This window comes from Plecotus auritus (genome assembly GCF_963455305.1).
Source record: "Plecotus auritus genome assembly, chromosome: 10".
Classification (NCBI taxonomy): domain Eukaryota; kingdom Metazoa; phylum Chordata; class Mammalia; order Chiroptera; family Vespertilionidae; genus Plecotus; species Plecotus auritus.
Genome location: NC_137785.1, coordinates 26,684,798 through 26,700,917, shown reverse-complemented (window position 1 = coordinate 26,700,917; position 16,120 = coordinate 26,684,798). Strand labels below are relative to the sequence as shown.

At 42.0% G+C, this 16,120-nt stretch overlaps 1 protein-coding gene across 6 annotated transcripts in view; it reads right to left on the bottom strand.

Moving 5' to 3' along the window:
- BANP (BTG3 associated nuclear protein) overlaps positions 1-16,120 on the bottom strand; it is a 160,710-nt gene that overhangs the window by 108,984 nt on the left and 35,606 nt on the right. For all 6 annotated transcript variants that reach the window (XM_080643796.1, XM_080643795.1, XM_080643797.1 and 3 more), the window contains exons 3-4: positions 11,346-11,437; positions 7,809-8,008 (exon numbers count right to left, since the gene is read on the bottom strand). In XM_080643796.1, coding sequence (XP_080499922.1) covers positions 7,809-8,008; positions 11,346-11,437 — 292 coding nt within the window. The remainder of the gene's footprint in view (positions 1-7,808; positions 8,009-11,345; positions 11,438-16,120) is intronic.

The following is a 16,120-nucleotide window of genomic DNA, read 5'->3' as shown; positions in this document are numbered from 1 at the left end:
AAATGTCCCCCTCTATATGTCTTATGATACATCTCTCTGTAAGGAAAACTTTAAAAGAAATCACTTTTGCCCGGCAGGCGTGGCTCAGTGGTTGAGCATCAATCTATGAACCAAAAGGTCGTGGTTAGATTCCTGGTCAGGGCACATGCCCAGATTGGGGGCTTGATCCCCAGTATGAGGTGTGCAGGAGGAAGCCAATCATTATTTCTCATCACTAATGTTTCTATCCCTCTACCTCTCCCTTCCTCTCTGAAATCAATCAAAATATGCTTTTAAAAAAAGAAATCACCTTTTTACTTTTAGAGGATTTTAAAGAAGCTTCTGATTTATTATAATTGTTTTATAATTGTAGAAACACACTAAGCTGTAAAAACATGTCTAAGCTTTTAAAAATAAAAATTTGTTATGTCAATCTCAGCTCAATCAAAATAAACCACTTGTGTGCCCTGACCAGTGTGGCTCATTTGGTTGGAACATCATCATGTACACCATAAGGTGGCAAGGTAGCAGATTCAATTCCTGGTCAGAGCACATACTCAAGTTGCGGGTTGAATTCCCAGTTGGGGCATGTATGGGAGGCAACCGATCAATCAAGAGTTCATGTCTCTCTTTCCACCCCCCTTCCTCTCTCCAAAACAAATGAAATAAAGGAAAAAACCTACTTGTGCATATAAAAAATAACAAAATGGAGCCCCTAGCTAATGTGGCTCAATTGGTTCCCATGCACCAAGAGGTTGCTAGTTCGATTCCCAGCCAGGGCACAATGCTCGGTTTGTGGCTCGGTCTCCAGTAGGGGAAATGCAGGAGGCAGCCGATCCAAGAGAGCAGTTTCTTTCTCTCTCTCTCCTCCCCCCCCCCCCCGCCCTTCCCTTCCTCTCTCTCTAAAAATGAATAAAAACATATTTTTAAAAAATAACAAAATAGAAATCTATTGCGCCTTGAAAAATAAGAAACACAAGCATTTTTCTAGTTAGTCAATATGTTAAGTTAATGAAAACAAAACCCAAACATCTGGGTTTTGAGTTGCTATTTGACGTATCAAACAGTCTGTTTCTACAAGATCCCCCTGGACAAGCTGGTATTCTATCCCATGATCCATGCACTGCATGTGTGCAGTCATGCTGGCATTCCAGCTTGGTCTTCAACTAAGACAGCACCCCACATCAAGCCAACACCAGGCCCAGCTATGTCCTACTAATGCACTTTCTTCAAATGGCTTTATGTCTAATCTCAAGAAAGTGCAAAAGAGGGGTTTTCACACTGATCTATAGTATAAATGTCCCTGTCCATACACTTGATCCCTTCAGTCCACATAATAAAATGAAGGTCCTTCCTGGAATGCTCATAGCTGGGCATTTAAAGGAAGAGTCTACTCTATTATACAGACTTCCCCAATACCAATGCGAAACAAAACCTCACTACTCCTGGCATTACAATAAGCAAAATCCAAATATGGGCACACTTGCGAGGAAGGAAAAAAGCACCTACCTAAAAGAATTCAAGTCTATTTTTCTATTCCTCAATTAGAAGACGATTGTGGGTGAGACCCCATCCAAGTAACCTCACATTTTTACTACAATAATTAAGTTTTAGCATCAAAGAAAAAGATTTTCTTTCTTTCTTGAATTTATTTAAAGAATCTCATTCAGGTGTAGAATCTGAAAATCTGGACCCAAAATACCAGCTGAGGTTGGCAGCAGTCCACTGCCCCTATGCTCCAGGGATTAAAGAAAATAACACTCAGAGCTGATACCATAGTCTAGTCTGGGCCAGTTTTAATCAGAAATAATCAACAGGTGAGTGGATTTCAATATGCAGAGAGAGAGAGAGATTCAAAGGTGGGCCCCGCAGCTCAGAGGCCACACCAGGCCCTGCAGGTGGGGCTGTGCTTTGAGCCCCGTGCAGCCTCCAAAGAGAAGAGAGAGTGGTATTTCAGTGAAAAGCTTATCATCCAGAGGCCTCATTACTGAAAAGACCTTTATGATGTCTGCATTCGGGCTGTGAGATTACACTCAGACTTCCCAACAGATCATTCACAACAAATGTAAATGGGCCTAAGGAATCTTAAGTAATTTTTAAAAGCATACAATTTGGATATAAAATAATCTAGGACTTAAATAGTTTAAAACTTTATTTTAAATATTTGAGGCCCAACATAAATAATTTGTAGAAGTACCTTATTACTCAGAATGTTAACCAGTTTTCACTTGCTTTGGGAGACTTTTCTATGTTCCACTACCCACATTTAAAACATACAATTCTCATTTACTTATATGTGTTTACAAATTAGTAACTTTCTAATTTAAATATATATTTTTTCAATTGATATATTTGGATTAAATTTTTATCCTTTAATTCTCCCCAAAATTCCTTATTAACAGCTTTCAACTGTTGGCCTTTTTTCTCATTTTCAGAACTTACCCAGAGAGAAATGCAAAGTTTAGTATCTTCTTTAAAAATCACTCACATAAAAAAAAATAAAAAAAAAATAAAAAAAATCACTCACATATACCCTCTTTAAAACTATGCTTTTGAGAAAATGGAGAAATGATTTTTCCTTCTAATACTTACATTGTTTTAATAGTAATGGTTGTATTAACAACATTAATAAACCTTGTTCAAACATAGAATAGTGTATTCTATAATAGGTTTATTTTATTTCACTAGTACAATTCTTTAAAACTAGAAAACCTAACCAGATTGTACATCTTAATTAGTATTAGCAAACTTTACCACTTGTTATACACACAGAGAAAACAATGGCAAATTTCTAAATGATAAAATCTTCTCCCCTGCAGAGGAAAACATGGTGGAATTTCTGACCAGGAAAGTAGCTAATGGTTCATCCCAGTAGCCCTGCCAGAAAGATGGCGGCTTCCTGCAGTCTGGAAATGCCTTTACCCAAGCGAGCAGTTCTGTGATCAAACAACTCAAAATCCAAAGGATTGTGGCACCAGTCAGGAGGGACAACTTCAACAGAAGTGGTGCCAACCTCTCTCCAGCTCACCTGCACAGTGAGTGTGGGCAGTTTTGTTATTAGAACAGTGAGAGAAACTAATGGGCCCCAGAGGTAGCCTAAGTCACCTTCTTCTGGGTGTTTTTTTTAAGCTAGTGAAACTGGAAACTGGGAATCAACACAACTATATGACTTGGCCCAGGTCACCCCTTCAGTTTCAAACCAGGGTAACTTGTGACAGGCAGATGCCTGTTCTCCCAGTACACACTTCCTGACACAGAAGGAATCCCAAAACAAGTCACCCTGCAGGTCCAAACTTCAGTCCCTGGGCACTCACCCTCGACCATCTGACCCTGATGGAACTATCACAAATAATAGAAGGCGCAATATGAATGGACAGATTTTTGTCAACACGTTCCCTGACTCATCTCATGAAGATTACCTCTTCCAAACACAGGTAAAGTAATATCCCACCAAGGAGGACCATCCTTAGAATATGCAACCTTCTTACTAATGGGCAAAAAGTATGTCATTTATTCTTTTCTAATCCCTTAGAGCAACTGTTCTCAATGAAGGTGCCTGGCAGGGGAGGGAGGGGAATGGAGAGGGTTGAAATCCATTGGGACATACCTGGTTATCAGAATTAAGAGACAGCACTGAAACTTAGTGGGTATATAGGTCAAGGACGTTAAGATACCCTTCAATGCAGGACACAGTCTTAACTAATAAAGTAATCTTCCTGCACAAAGTTCAAACGTCCCATATATTCATATGAGTTAAAAACATACCAGGTGTACTAGTTAATAATGCACATTTTGTAATCAAAGAAAACACGATAATTTCAAGAGATGTTTATTCAAAGTAATGTGGATACCGTCCCAATAGAACTTCTCTTGTTTTGAGGCAAACCATTCAGAGACTCAATTTTCCACTTCTTTGTACGTTTCGAAGTGCTGCTCAAAAAGTGCGTGTGCCATCGATCATAACAAGTGGTAATCTGGAGGAGCAAAGTCTGGTGAATACAGCGGGTGGGTTAATACTTCCCAGTCAAGATCTTTTAACATGTCTTTAACTGTTTTTAAGTGTGTGATGGTGCATTATCATGAAGCAAAATTACTTTGCCGTGTCTTCTGGCCCATTCTGGTCGTTTCACGATCAAAGCATGGTTCAAATTGATTACTTCTTATCGGTAGCAATCAGTATTAATGGTTTCACCTGGTTTTAGAAGCTCATAATACACCTCATCTTCCTGATCCCACCAAACGCAGAGCATTGTCTTCTTTCCAAAGCGATTTGGCCTTACAGGCGATGTTGATGGTTGACCTGGATCAACCCATGATTTTGTGCGTTTGGGATTCTCAAAATAAATCCACTTTTCATCGCCAGTCACAATGCCATGCAAAAAAGACTTTCTTTCGTGCCGTTGAAGCAACATTTTACTGATGACTTTTCGGTTTCCCATTGTCTTTTGTTCAATTGATGTGGCACCCATTTTCTTTCCTTTAAAATTTTCCCATTGCTTGTAAACGATCGGAAATTGTTTGCTGAGCAACATTTAATCTTTCTGCAAATTTTTTTTTGTGTTTCACAAGCATCTTCATCCAATAATGCTTGTAATTGTTGGTCTTCAAACTTTTTCAGTTGACCTGGATGTTCTTTGTCTTTCACATCGAAATCATCACTTTTAAAGCATTTAAACCAGCATTCACAAGTATCTTGAGATAGAGCATGTTCACCATAAGCTTCCCAAAGTATATGGTAACTTTCAGCAGAACTTTTATTCAAAATTAAGTAATGAATTAAAACTTCCCGCAAATGCTCTTTTTTTGACACAAAATTCAACATTTTTAAGCGTAAAGATATCTATGATGTTAACACCTTCAGAAAATTTGACATATGAAGTTTTGAAGCTTGCTGTCAATACAACAAAATAGCATACATATCAAATCACATATATATCAACATATGTGTAACTGCATCTATTGAAAAATATCTGCATTATTAACCAGTACACCTAGTACTTCTGACTCTCTGAGCTCAGAATCTTACTCCATTGTACTTGACAAGAGCTTGTATTCTACATTTATACACAAAACTAGTGGCCCGGTGCACAAAATTCATGCACGGGGGGGGGGGGGGGGGGGGGATGTGTCCCTCAGCCCAGCCTGCACCCTCTCCAATTTGGGACCCCTCGAGGAATGTACGACTCACAATCCAGGACTGCTGGCTCCCAACTGCTCGCCTGCCTGCCTTCCTAACCACTTCTGCCTGCCAGCCTGATCACCCCCTCACCACTCCCCTGCCAGCCTGATTGATGCCTAACTGCTCCCCTGCCAGCCTGATTGCCCCTAACTGCCCTCCCCTGCAGGCCTGGGTCCCCCCCAACTGCCCTCCCCTGCAGGCCTGGTCCCCCCCAACTGTCCTCCCCTGCAGGCTTTATCACCCCCAACTGCCCTCCCTTGCAGGCCTGGTCCCTCCCAACTGCCCTCCCCTGCTGGCCTGATGGCCCACAACTGCCCTCCCTTGCAGGCCTGGTCCTTCCCAACTGCCCTCCCCTGCTGGCCATCTTGTGGCGGCCATCTTGTGTGGTAGAGTGATGGTCAATTTTCATATTACTCTTTTATTAGATAGGAGGATATTATTGGATAGTTGTAAAACTTGAATGTTCCAGGAATTTAACTATTGTTTAAGTCTAGAAAAAAATTACACTTGGCTTTATTTGAATCTTCATCAAAATTTCTCATCATTTTGTACTATCCCATCACCAACTAGCATGAGTCACCAGAACTACAGAGGGGCGGTTTGGGCATCTGGCCTATTCACTGCCTCCTTATGAAGCGAATCCCACCATTTACATATTGAAATACATGTTATTTTATTATCTACTACTACCCTTCTGTTTCTCCTTCCATTACACTTAAGGCATTGTATTCATATTTTAATTATAAATTATATTTTCAAAACACTGCATTTTAGAATAAGAGGGCATTAAAAATATATGTTCTTAAAAAAAAGCACTGGGTCTGCCTGCACAAAGGACATGTTCAACCAATGTTTGCTGGGAGTAAACACATGGGTAATTTGTTAGAACCAAACATAAACTAGGGCAAAGGCCCTGTCTCACAGCAGCACCACAGACTGCCCCACATTCTCCTCTAGGGAAGGAGATCCCCAGAGCCCCTGACCCACAGCTGGAGATCGGGTGTAGAGGCCATGCAGTGTCTCCAACATACCAGGACAATTCTGAGAGTCAAAGGATGCACTAGTTATGCCAGCTCAGCAGGCGTCATCCACAGCTGTCCCAGACAAAGCAGGACAAGTGGCCACCTTGAAACTGAGGCACATTTATGAGCTTCCCAAAACCAATCAGGAACCCCTCTTCAATCCCACATTCCCCTGAAAAGCCCACAAAGTCCCTAATGCTGCTCCTGCCCCAGAGCACACAGGCAGGGTGGGACCCAGCCGACTCTGGCAGCAAGGCCAGCTACTGTCCTTCCGTCTCGCTGTGGTTCCCACTCCTCTGCATCTACCATGACGCCAGCCCATCTCCCCAGGTCCCCCTGCCCTTCCTCCTCACAGACACACAGGGCAAGAAGCAGCAGTCGTGAGAACGCAACAGAAGAGCCCTCAGGAAAAAACACTTTAAGCTGTCGTCAAGTAGAGAGAGAAATTTTGCCGCCATCACAAATATGGTTTCTTTGTAGCCAGCTGTAGGAAAGCACAAAAATACCAACAGGACTAATGGAACTGCTGCCCAGGGCCTGAGCTTTAACTCATCTTGGAAGCTCAAGTAAGAGACAGGGTGCCATGGACTACAAATATATAAACATCTTTCCAATCTAATCAAATTCTTCATAAAGTTTCAATTTAAACAGCACATGCACTACTACACATTCAACTAAGACAATGGTCGGCAAACTGCGGCTCGCGAGCCACATGCGGCTCGTGAGCCGCGATTTGCCGCTCTGTTGACTAATGAGTTTGCCGACCACTGACCTAGACTCTGGATTCCAATAATTACAGGCTGTTGTTGTTCCTTGTGATTAAGCCCCTATGCCAGTGGTCGGCAAACTCATTAGTCAACAGAGCGGCAAACCACGGCTCACGAGCCGCAGTTTGCCGACCACTGAACTAAGATAAGGCTCTAAATTTTTTTTTTAATTGGCACAATAAAAACTACAGACATGCCCTGGCCGGTGTTGCTCAGTGGCTGGAGTGTTGGCACACGCACTAAGAGGTTACAGGTCCGATTCCCAGTCAGGGGCACGTACCTGGGTTGTGGGTTCAATCCCTGTACTCCCTCCCCGCCCTCCCCCCCCCCCCGCCCCTGCACCCATCAGGAGGCAACAATCCCCCCTGCACATGTGGGAGGCAACCGGTCAATGTCTCTCTCTCACATTGATGTTTCTCTCTTTCTCTCTCTCTTCCCCTCCCCCCTCCCTCTCTCTAAAAATCAATGAAGAAAGTATCCTCGAGTGAGGATTTAAAAAAAAACTACGGACATGAATGGAAAGTTTGATATACTCAAATAAAATTTATAAATACTAATACGGAGAAAAAATATCTAAGGACTTGCCAGATAGAACAACAACAACAAAGAAACAAATACACATCTTCCAAGATCTCATGGGTTAATTCCACAGAAAAGATGCACCAGTCTGGTTCATGTCAGAAAGAAACTGTGAAGATGACTCCAAGCCAGTGCAGCAGGGTATCACGTGTTTAGTTTGAGTCTAAGTGAAATAGGTGCCGTGAAGCTGGAGGCAGATGCCCTCATGTGTACTACAATTTGGGTAACTGCATGGAGGAGCCTGTGTGAGGAGGTGACCACAGTCCACAGGTCTGTTCTTACCATCGCACTTTGTTGCACGTCTGTGTTGCGCCGAGAGGGGAGCCCGCCACCATGGGGACTTGGATGGGACTGTGCTGCTTGTTCGTGACCAGATCCAGCTTTTCTTCTAATGATTTACAAGTAGCCTCAAGAGCTTGCAGCTTGGCTTCAATGCTATCCAATCGCAAGCATATTGTCTGGTTAATGGAATACAGGAATGACTGGAAGTGAAAAAAAGAAAAACTTCAGAAGGGATATCTTGAACTTTAAGGAATCCCAAATGGCTATTTCCTAATTTGAATCACATCTACTCTAGTAGGACAATCCTGCACGTTAGCTCTTTAGTTACATGCCAAAAACATTTGAGTAAACAAGTTCAACCTCTTATATTTAAATGCAACTACTTAAATCATGGTTTTACTTCTATGTGTAGTTGTGATTCTTAGTAACTCTAAGTCCATATGATAAAAATATATGTAGTTTTTAGGATGTTCTTCTATTAATCAGTAAATTTGCACATAAAAACTTTCTAACTATAAAAACACATTTACCTGTAACATCAAAACAGCATGGAAATTACTGGTCCTGCACATTCACATAATCCCCACTGCCCTGTTGTTGAAATTTGGTTAAAAAAAAAAAAAAGTTATAAATAGTATGCCTGCCACCTAGTGGTTGACATGAAGAGCAGCTTCACACTTGATTATCACTTCTGAGCCAAGTCCCAATTACTAATTCCAATTGATCACAGCAAGCAGTGACATACATGACTCCAGACCCAAGAAACAGATCAAATACACACACCAGACAGGAAAATTCTTCACTTCCCACAATGCCATTCCTGCCGTGAGTCAACAAGAATACAAACAGAAGAATGTTTTCAGGTAAGACTTCCACTGTGCAGCAAACACCCTAAACTGATCTCACCAGCTAGTAGAAGGATTCAGAGTGCTGGTTAGAAGCAAGTTCATAAAGTATCCGATAGCTCAATTTAGTAGAAAGGCTGGCTTGAGAACCAACAGCTGAAAAAAATGCAGACTCTGCCTTTCCTCTTTCTCTCTGCTTCTCTGCCCACAGTAAAAGGCCAGTCTCCATTTGACTGACAGGACATGCCATCTAACTGCTGCTGGCCTACAGCATTCCTAGGGCCTGCTGCCCTTCTAATCTGAAGCAAAAATGCAAAATTAGAGCAATATCACATCATGTAGCTGGCATTGAAGTCTGGGAGAAGAAAAATATGGATATTCTTATTCAGTGCATTTTCAACAGACTGAAGTTATCTTGTGAAAAAGTTAAATGCATTTGTCTAACTGCCTGGTAGACATGACAGTAAGGGGCAGCAATGCAGTAAACAAAACCTGCACACTATCCAAACAACTCACTTTGTCTCAAGCAATCACACCCCCTGATGAGACTCATTATGAGTGCTAACATATAAAGCAAGGGCTAACCTCCACGTCCCCCAATGACTGCCTGCCTTCAGGAGAATAGCTCGTTGGAGCAAGTGTGTGACAGGGGCCAGAGGCACACACAGTGCAGACATTCCATCACCCATGATCTACAAGGAGGTAACTTCCATGGTTCACCCTAATGTAAATCACCATTAGAACCACCCATTGGTCACTGAATTCTTGAGATAAAATCACTTCAAACTCCACTCCAGACATCAAACACTTGGCTCCGGAATTCTTAAAATACAGTAAAACCTTATTATTTTAACTCTAAATTACAAATGATTCTACCTGGGGTTTGGGCACAATTCACTGTTATGTACTAATAAAACAATTATCAAACAAATTCATGATACAAAGAGCACAGAATAATATTTTTAATGTATTTTTATATACAAGTGATATTAGCCATTTGCATTCAAATCTATTCACTAGAGAGAAGAGTTCTTGGCAATTTGGTGAGCAAACTTTTCCAAACAGTACACAAATGTGGCAGTATTCAAACCAGAGCCCAAAGTTTAACTTATTGACAGTGGAACTAGGACTGAGGCCAACCCACTTTCATTTTTTACTTTGTAAATTTCTGTACTGTTTATGTTTATAATGAGTATCTCCGGTGGTAAAATTATAACTGCATTTTATTTTTAAAATATAATTTGATGTTACTAATGCAGCCACCTTCTAACCATTAGTCAGAAACAGAAATTTAACTGTGAATATATATTTTTTAAATATACTTTTATTGATTTCAGAGAGAAAGGAAGAGGGAGAAAGAGATAAACATCAATGATGAGAGAGAATCATCAATCGGCTGCGTCCTGCATGTCCCCCAATGAGGATCGAGCCTGAAACCCAGGTATGTGCCCTGCATGGGAATCAAATCATGACCTCCTGGTTCAGTGGTCGGCAAACTGTGGCTCGCGAGCCACATGCGGCTCTCGAGCCACAGTTTGCTGCTCTGTTGACTGAGTTTGCCAACTACTGGGATAGGGGCTTAATCACAAGAAACAACAACAGCCTGTAATTATTGGAATCGAGAGTCTAGGTCAGTGGTCGGCAAACTCATTAGTCAACAGAGTGGCAAACCGCAGCTCGCGAGCTGCATGTGGCTTGCGAGCCGCAGTTTGCCGACCACTGTCCTGGTTCATAGGTTGATGCTCAACCACTGAGCCATGCCAGCCAGGATGAATATACTTTTAAAATCACCTACATGTTTAAGCTTACACTACTTCCCCTTTTTAACAAAAGTGTTATGTTTTGGGGGATATGAATATCTCTAAATAGAGGGATTACATGAAAAGCCACTATGGTTTTCATTTGCATTGCTGAAACTTCTCACATGTGCTGATATTTATCTCCATGACTCTGTAAACACTAAACCAAAAAAGTAAATCCAAAGATCCAAAATCATTGACTGACTGACTCAGTGGGTTCTAAGACCACCTCTAATAAACTTTGAAATTTAGGTGACTTACATGGTAGGTACAGAAGTACTTCAGCACTAGTAGGAAATATTAGCCACACAAATTGTTCTCTTTCCTTCTGTCCATAACAGGTCTGTGGTTGTAGAGGAAGATGCCTCATGTGGCAGCCTCTCAATCTATACAATGTTGATTCTTCATAACCTTTAAGGGGATCGAATGATGACTCCCAAAAACAATACATCTATATCCTAACCCCAAAAATTTATAAATGTGGTCTTATTTGGAAAAGGGTCTCTGTAAATGTAATTAAGTCAAGGATCTCGAGGTGAGATCTCCCTGGATTAGGGTGACCCCTAAATTCAGTAATAATTTCCTTAGAAGGTAAGAGAAAGTGAAACATACAGACACATAGGGAAGAGGCAGTGTGAGGATGGAGGCAGAGATTGGAGTGATGCTGCCACAAGCCAAGGAACATCTGGAACCACCAGAAGCCAGAAGAGGCAGGAAAGATCCTCCCCTAGAGTCTCTGGAGGAAGCACAGCCCGGCCCACACATTGCGTTCAGACTTCTGGTCTCCAAAGCTGTGAGAGGATCAATTCCTGTTGTTTTAGGCTCCGCAGTTTTTGACAATTTGTTATGGCAGCCCTAGGAAACTAAATAATAAAATATGTTTGTATTTTTACCTTTATAGAAGGGTCCTGGCAATTGATTTCTAATCGTTGGCGTTTCAAAGCTGGTTCATCTTCGTCTGTCACTACATGATTCTCCAGTACAACTGAAAACCAAAGCAGAAACAAAAGATTGAAACTTTAATGTGAAAAGTTTTACAGACTGTTTTAATATTAAAACAGTAAACCATTCTGACACCTTAAAGTTAAAATGAGAAATGATACAACCTGTTTCATATTTTACCTTTTCATAGTTATAAGTTAAAACTCTCAGAGAGAAAATAGGATCTCTCCTTAATCTCAAGAAAAACTGAGATACTGGATAAGTAATTTCCCTAAGTCCAAAACTACAGGATTCTCATTCAGTGTTCTGCTCAGCTACCCTGTTTGAATTTCAGCATAATAAAACCAAATCAATAATAGTGATATTTTCCCAATTTTAAAGTCATGTCTGTTGGCTACCTCATTTCAAATTTAAAACCTATCTGGGCTATTACATCTCCTTAGATGTTGATCATCAAAACAGTCCCAAACTTAACATATTAAATTACATGGAAAGCTACTCCACAGTGCCGCTAAAATCAATGCCTCCCCATCACAATGTTCAGCTGATATTCATGGCTTCCCCACAAATAAGCAACTCAGCTCACATTCAAGGCCTGCCACAATACGGTCAGGTCCCAACCACCTTCCTTTCATTGGAAATTAGCTACAAAAACAATATTAAAGATAGCCAAAGAATCAAAGACCACAATCACATCATTTCTGCAAACCATGTTTCTCTGTTCCTGATTGTTTGCTCTAGACCTAGTCAATCACTAAACATTTACATATTTGCAATTATAGATAGAATATCATAGTCATTTTTTATTGAACATGATACCATGAGTACTTTTACATTTTGCTACAGTATTTTTTCCTTCTCCTCTCCTTGCCTTAATTACCAATGGTAATTGCCTGATATATTTCTCCTCACCTCTTTCTACAAGTTCACACATGGAGACAAACATATTACATATATACCAGAGGGCCAAGGCCATCTTATATCAGTAGATTTGTCTGCATCTTTCATCTTCACTTAACAATGGAATGTGGACAGCCCACCCAGTTAATGGCTTTAACTCACTTTTTTTAAAAAATATATTTTATTGATATTTTACAGAGAGGAAGGGAGAGGGATAGAGAGCTAGAAACATCGATGAGAGAGAAACATCGATCAGCTGCCTCCTGCACACCTCCCACTGGGGATGTGCCTGCAACCAAGGTACATGCCCTTGACCGGAATCGAACCCGGGACCCTTCAGTCCGCAGGCTGACGCTCTATCCACTGAGCCAAACGGGTTTCGGCTTTAACTCACTTTTTAACAGTAATATCAGTTTGTGAATCTATTCTACAGAAATGTGTACCAGTATATGAGAATATACATTACATATATATATATACAAACAGAACATGTATATTATAATATTGTGTATATATACATGTAAACACAGAAGTGCACTTATTGTAGCACTTGTGGGAGTATCCACCCATGGAGAAAAACTATGGAGCCTGACCACTTTGGCTATCGTCAGACCTCCCTTCAAATGCATCCCATGCTACAATCAAGCAGGATAAACTCGCTGTGGACAGAAGATGCCTGCCTCACCTAGACAATGATGTCTGACAGTCCCAGGTCTTGCCCCTCCAATCTTCTTTGTGCTCAACCACCTCCACTCAAGGAAATCTATCCCTCTTCCACCAGGCCCACACGGGTGCTGGAACTAGTACCAGCTCATGCTGTAGCACAGTAACTACCGCAAAAGGAAGAACCCTCTAGCCCAGCCGTGGGCAAACTATGGCCCGCGGGCCGGATCCGGCTGTTCTATCTGGTTCTCTTGCTCTCCCCTCCGCTCCTTTACTTTGAATTTATATTAGTTCACACAAACACTCCATCCATGCTTTTGTTCCGGCCCTCCGGTCCAGTTTAAGAACACATTGTGGCCCTCGAGTCAAAAAGTTTGCCCACCACTGCTCTAGCCCCTCACAATGGGCTGTCCACAGATGTGGACACAGTGCATCTGGCTGGCGTTAGATCTCTCATCTGTTCAGGGAGGGTCGGGGCAAGCACAAGGGAAGCCAAGTGCACAGGTCACTACAGCCCAGGCCCTATCTCAATAAAAGCACTGCCACTTCAACAGGCTATCTTGAGATTCCAAGTAAGATCTCAGTTTTTTAAAAAAGAGTGTCAATGCCTTTAAACTTATACATACTCGATAATTCATCTCAAAACTCTTAAGTATAAAGATACTGCATAGTCCCATGACTCAAACACAAACCTTTCATGGTTCCTAGGCAGGCGTAGTAAAGTGATCTCCCGGAGGTGATTACACAAAGCTCCTCTGCAGGAACCAGCCGAGGACTGACAATAACAAAAGGCATCTTGGAGAGAAACCAAGATGGCGGCATAGGTAAACACCTAAACTGCTGCCTCGCACAACAATATCAAAACTACAACTAAAAGACAAAACGGACACCATTCAGAACCACAGGAAAGCTGGCTGAGTGGAAATTCTACAACTAGAAGAAAAGAGGAAAGCACATTGAGACTCAGAGGAGCTACAAAAAGCTGAGGTACGGAGGCTCGCACGCGGAGGGGAAGGGTGGCTGTGTGCATGGGCGGCTGAGTGCGCGGCTGGCTTTCTAAAGCGGGAGGGAGAAAGAAACTCCTGACTGCACTGAACTCCAGTCCCAGGCGAGATGCTGGGAAACCAGACTCATTCGGGGGGAATCTGGACTGTCAGGAAAAAGAAAGCACACTGAGACTTGGGAGCTGCGGAAGGCAGAGGTCCGGGGGCACACGCGCGCGTAGAGAGGACTGACTGCTGAATGCATGAGAGGCTGAGTGCGCGGCTGGCTTTCTAAAGCAGGAGGGAGACAGAAGCTCCCGACTGCACTGAACTCCAGTTCCGGGCAAGTTTCTGGGAACCCCGACTCATTCGGGGAGAAACTGGACTGTCTGGCAGTGGGCGAAACTCGAGGGCGGCTTTCTCTCAGAGGTGCTTGCAGCGAATACCGAGGGACACTGAGACCCAGGGGCCTCATAGGGTAGGGCTGACGGGAAACCAAGGCTGTCTGCTCCACCCTGAAACTCCGCCCCATCCAAGCTGAGCACAGAGGCTTTTGCAATTTTGCAAGTCTTGTCTCATAGGAGTGTCTCCAGCACAGAAGTGTTCCCAGCGTAGACACAGCTGATCCTCACAGCCAATTGGCCTGGAGGTCAATTCCTCCCAGTGATACCAACAACAATCAAGACTTAACTACAACAAGGCTGAGCACACAGTCCACAAAGGGGTGCACCAAGAGTGTCCACCTCAGGTAACTGGGGAGGCTGAGCCACTGTGCCCTAGAGGACACCTACCACACAAAGCTACTCTACCAACTCAGGGAAGCAGCGAAAATGCGGAGACAAAGAAACAGATCACAAATGAAAGAAATGGAGGAAAACAAATGACTGGATATAGAATTCAAAACCACGGTTATAAGGTTTTTCAAGAATTTCCTAGAAAAGGCCAATAAATTTAACGAGACCCTCGAGGATATGAAAAAGGACCAACTAGAAATTAAACACACACTGACTGAAATAAAAAAATATTATACAGAGACCTAACAGCAGACTAGAGGACCGAAAGAATCAAGTCAAAGATTTGAAATACAAAGAAGCAAAAAACACTCAGCCAGTAAAGAAAAAAGAATCCAAAAATTTGAAGATAGTGTAAGGAGCCTCTGGGACAACTTCAAGCGTACCAACATCCAAATTATGGGGGTGCCAGAAGAAGAGAGAGAGCAAGATACTGAAAACCTATTTGAAGAAATAATGACAGAAATCTTCCCCCACCTGGTGGAAGAAATAGACTTACAAGTCCAGGAAGCGCACAGAACCCCAAACAAAAGGAATCCATAGAGGACCACACCAAGACACATCATAATTAAAATGCCAAGAGCAAAAGACAAAGAGAGAATATTAAAAGCAGCAAGACAAAAACAGTTAATTACCTACAAGGGAGCACCCATACAAATGCCAGCTGATTTCTCAACAGAAACTATGCAGGCCAGACAAGAGTGGCAAGAAATATTCAAAGTGATGAATAGCAAGAACCTACAACCAAGATTACTCTACCCAGCAAAGCTATCATTCAGAATTGAAGGGCAGATTAAAAGCTTCACAGATAAGAAAAAGCTAAAGGAGTTCATCACCACCAAACCAGTATTATATGAAATGCTGAAAGGTATTCTTTAAGAAGAGGAAGAAGAAGAAAAAGGTAAAGATAAAAATTATGAACAACTAATACATGTCTATCAACACGTGAATCTAAAAATCAAGTGAATTAAAAATCTGATGAACAGAATAAACTGGTGAATATAATAGAATCACGGGCATAGAAAGGGAGTGGACTGACAATTCTCGGGGGGAAAGGGGTGTGGGAGGTGCGGGAAGAGACTGGACAAAAAGCGTACACCTATGGATGAGGACAGTGGGGGAGAGGTAAGGGCAGAGAGTGGGGGGGAAACCGGGTGGGGGGGGAAAGAGGAACAATTGTAATACTCTGAACAATAAAGATTTATTAAATTAAAAAAAAGGCATCTTGCCTACCTAAGATCATTGCACAGTGGATCCTGTGGGGCAGGAAATGCTTTGACCACCTCCACAAAAATAGATAAAAATGAATATTCATTTAATTAAGTAAAAAGGGGGGAAATCCACGTCTACAAGTGTTTGTGGTTAGCAAAACACAGGTTCCCAAAACTC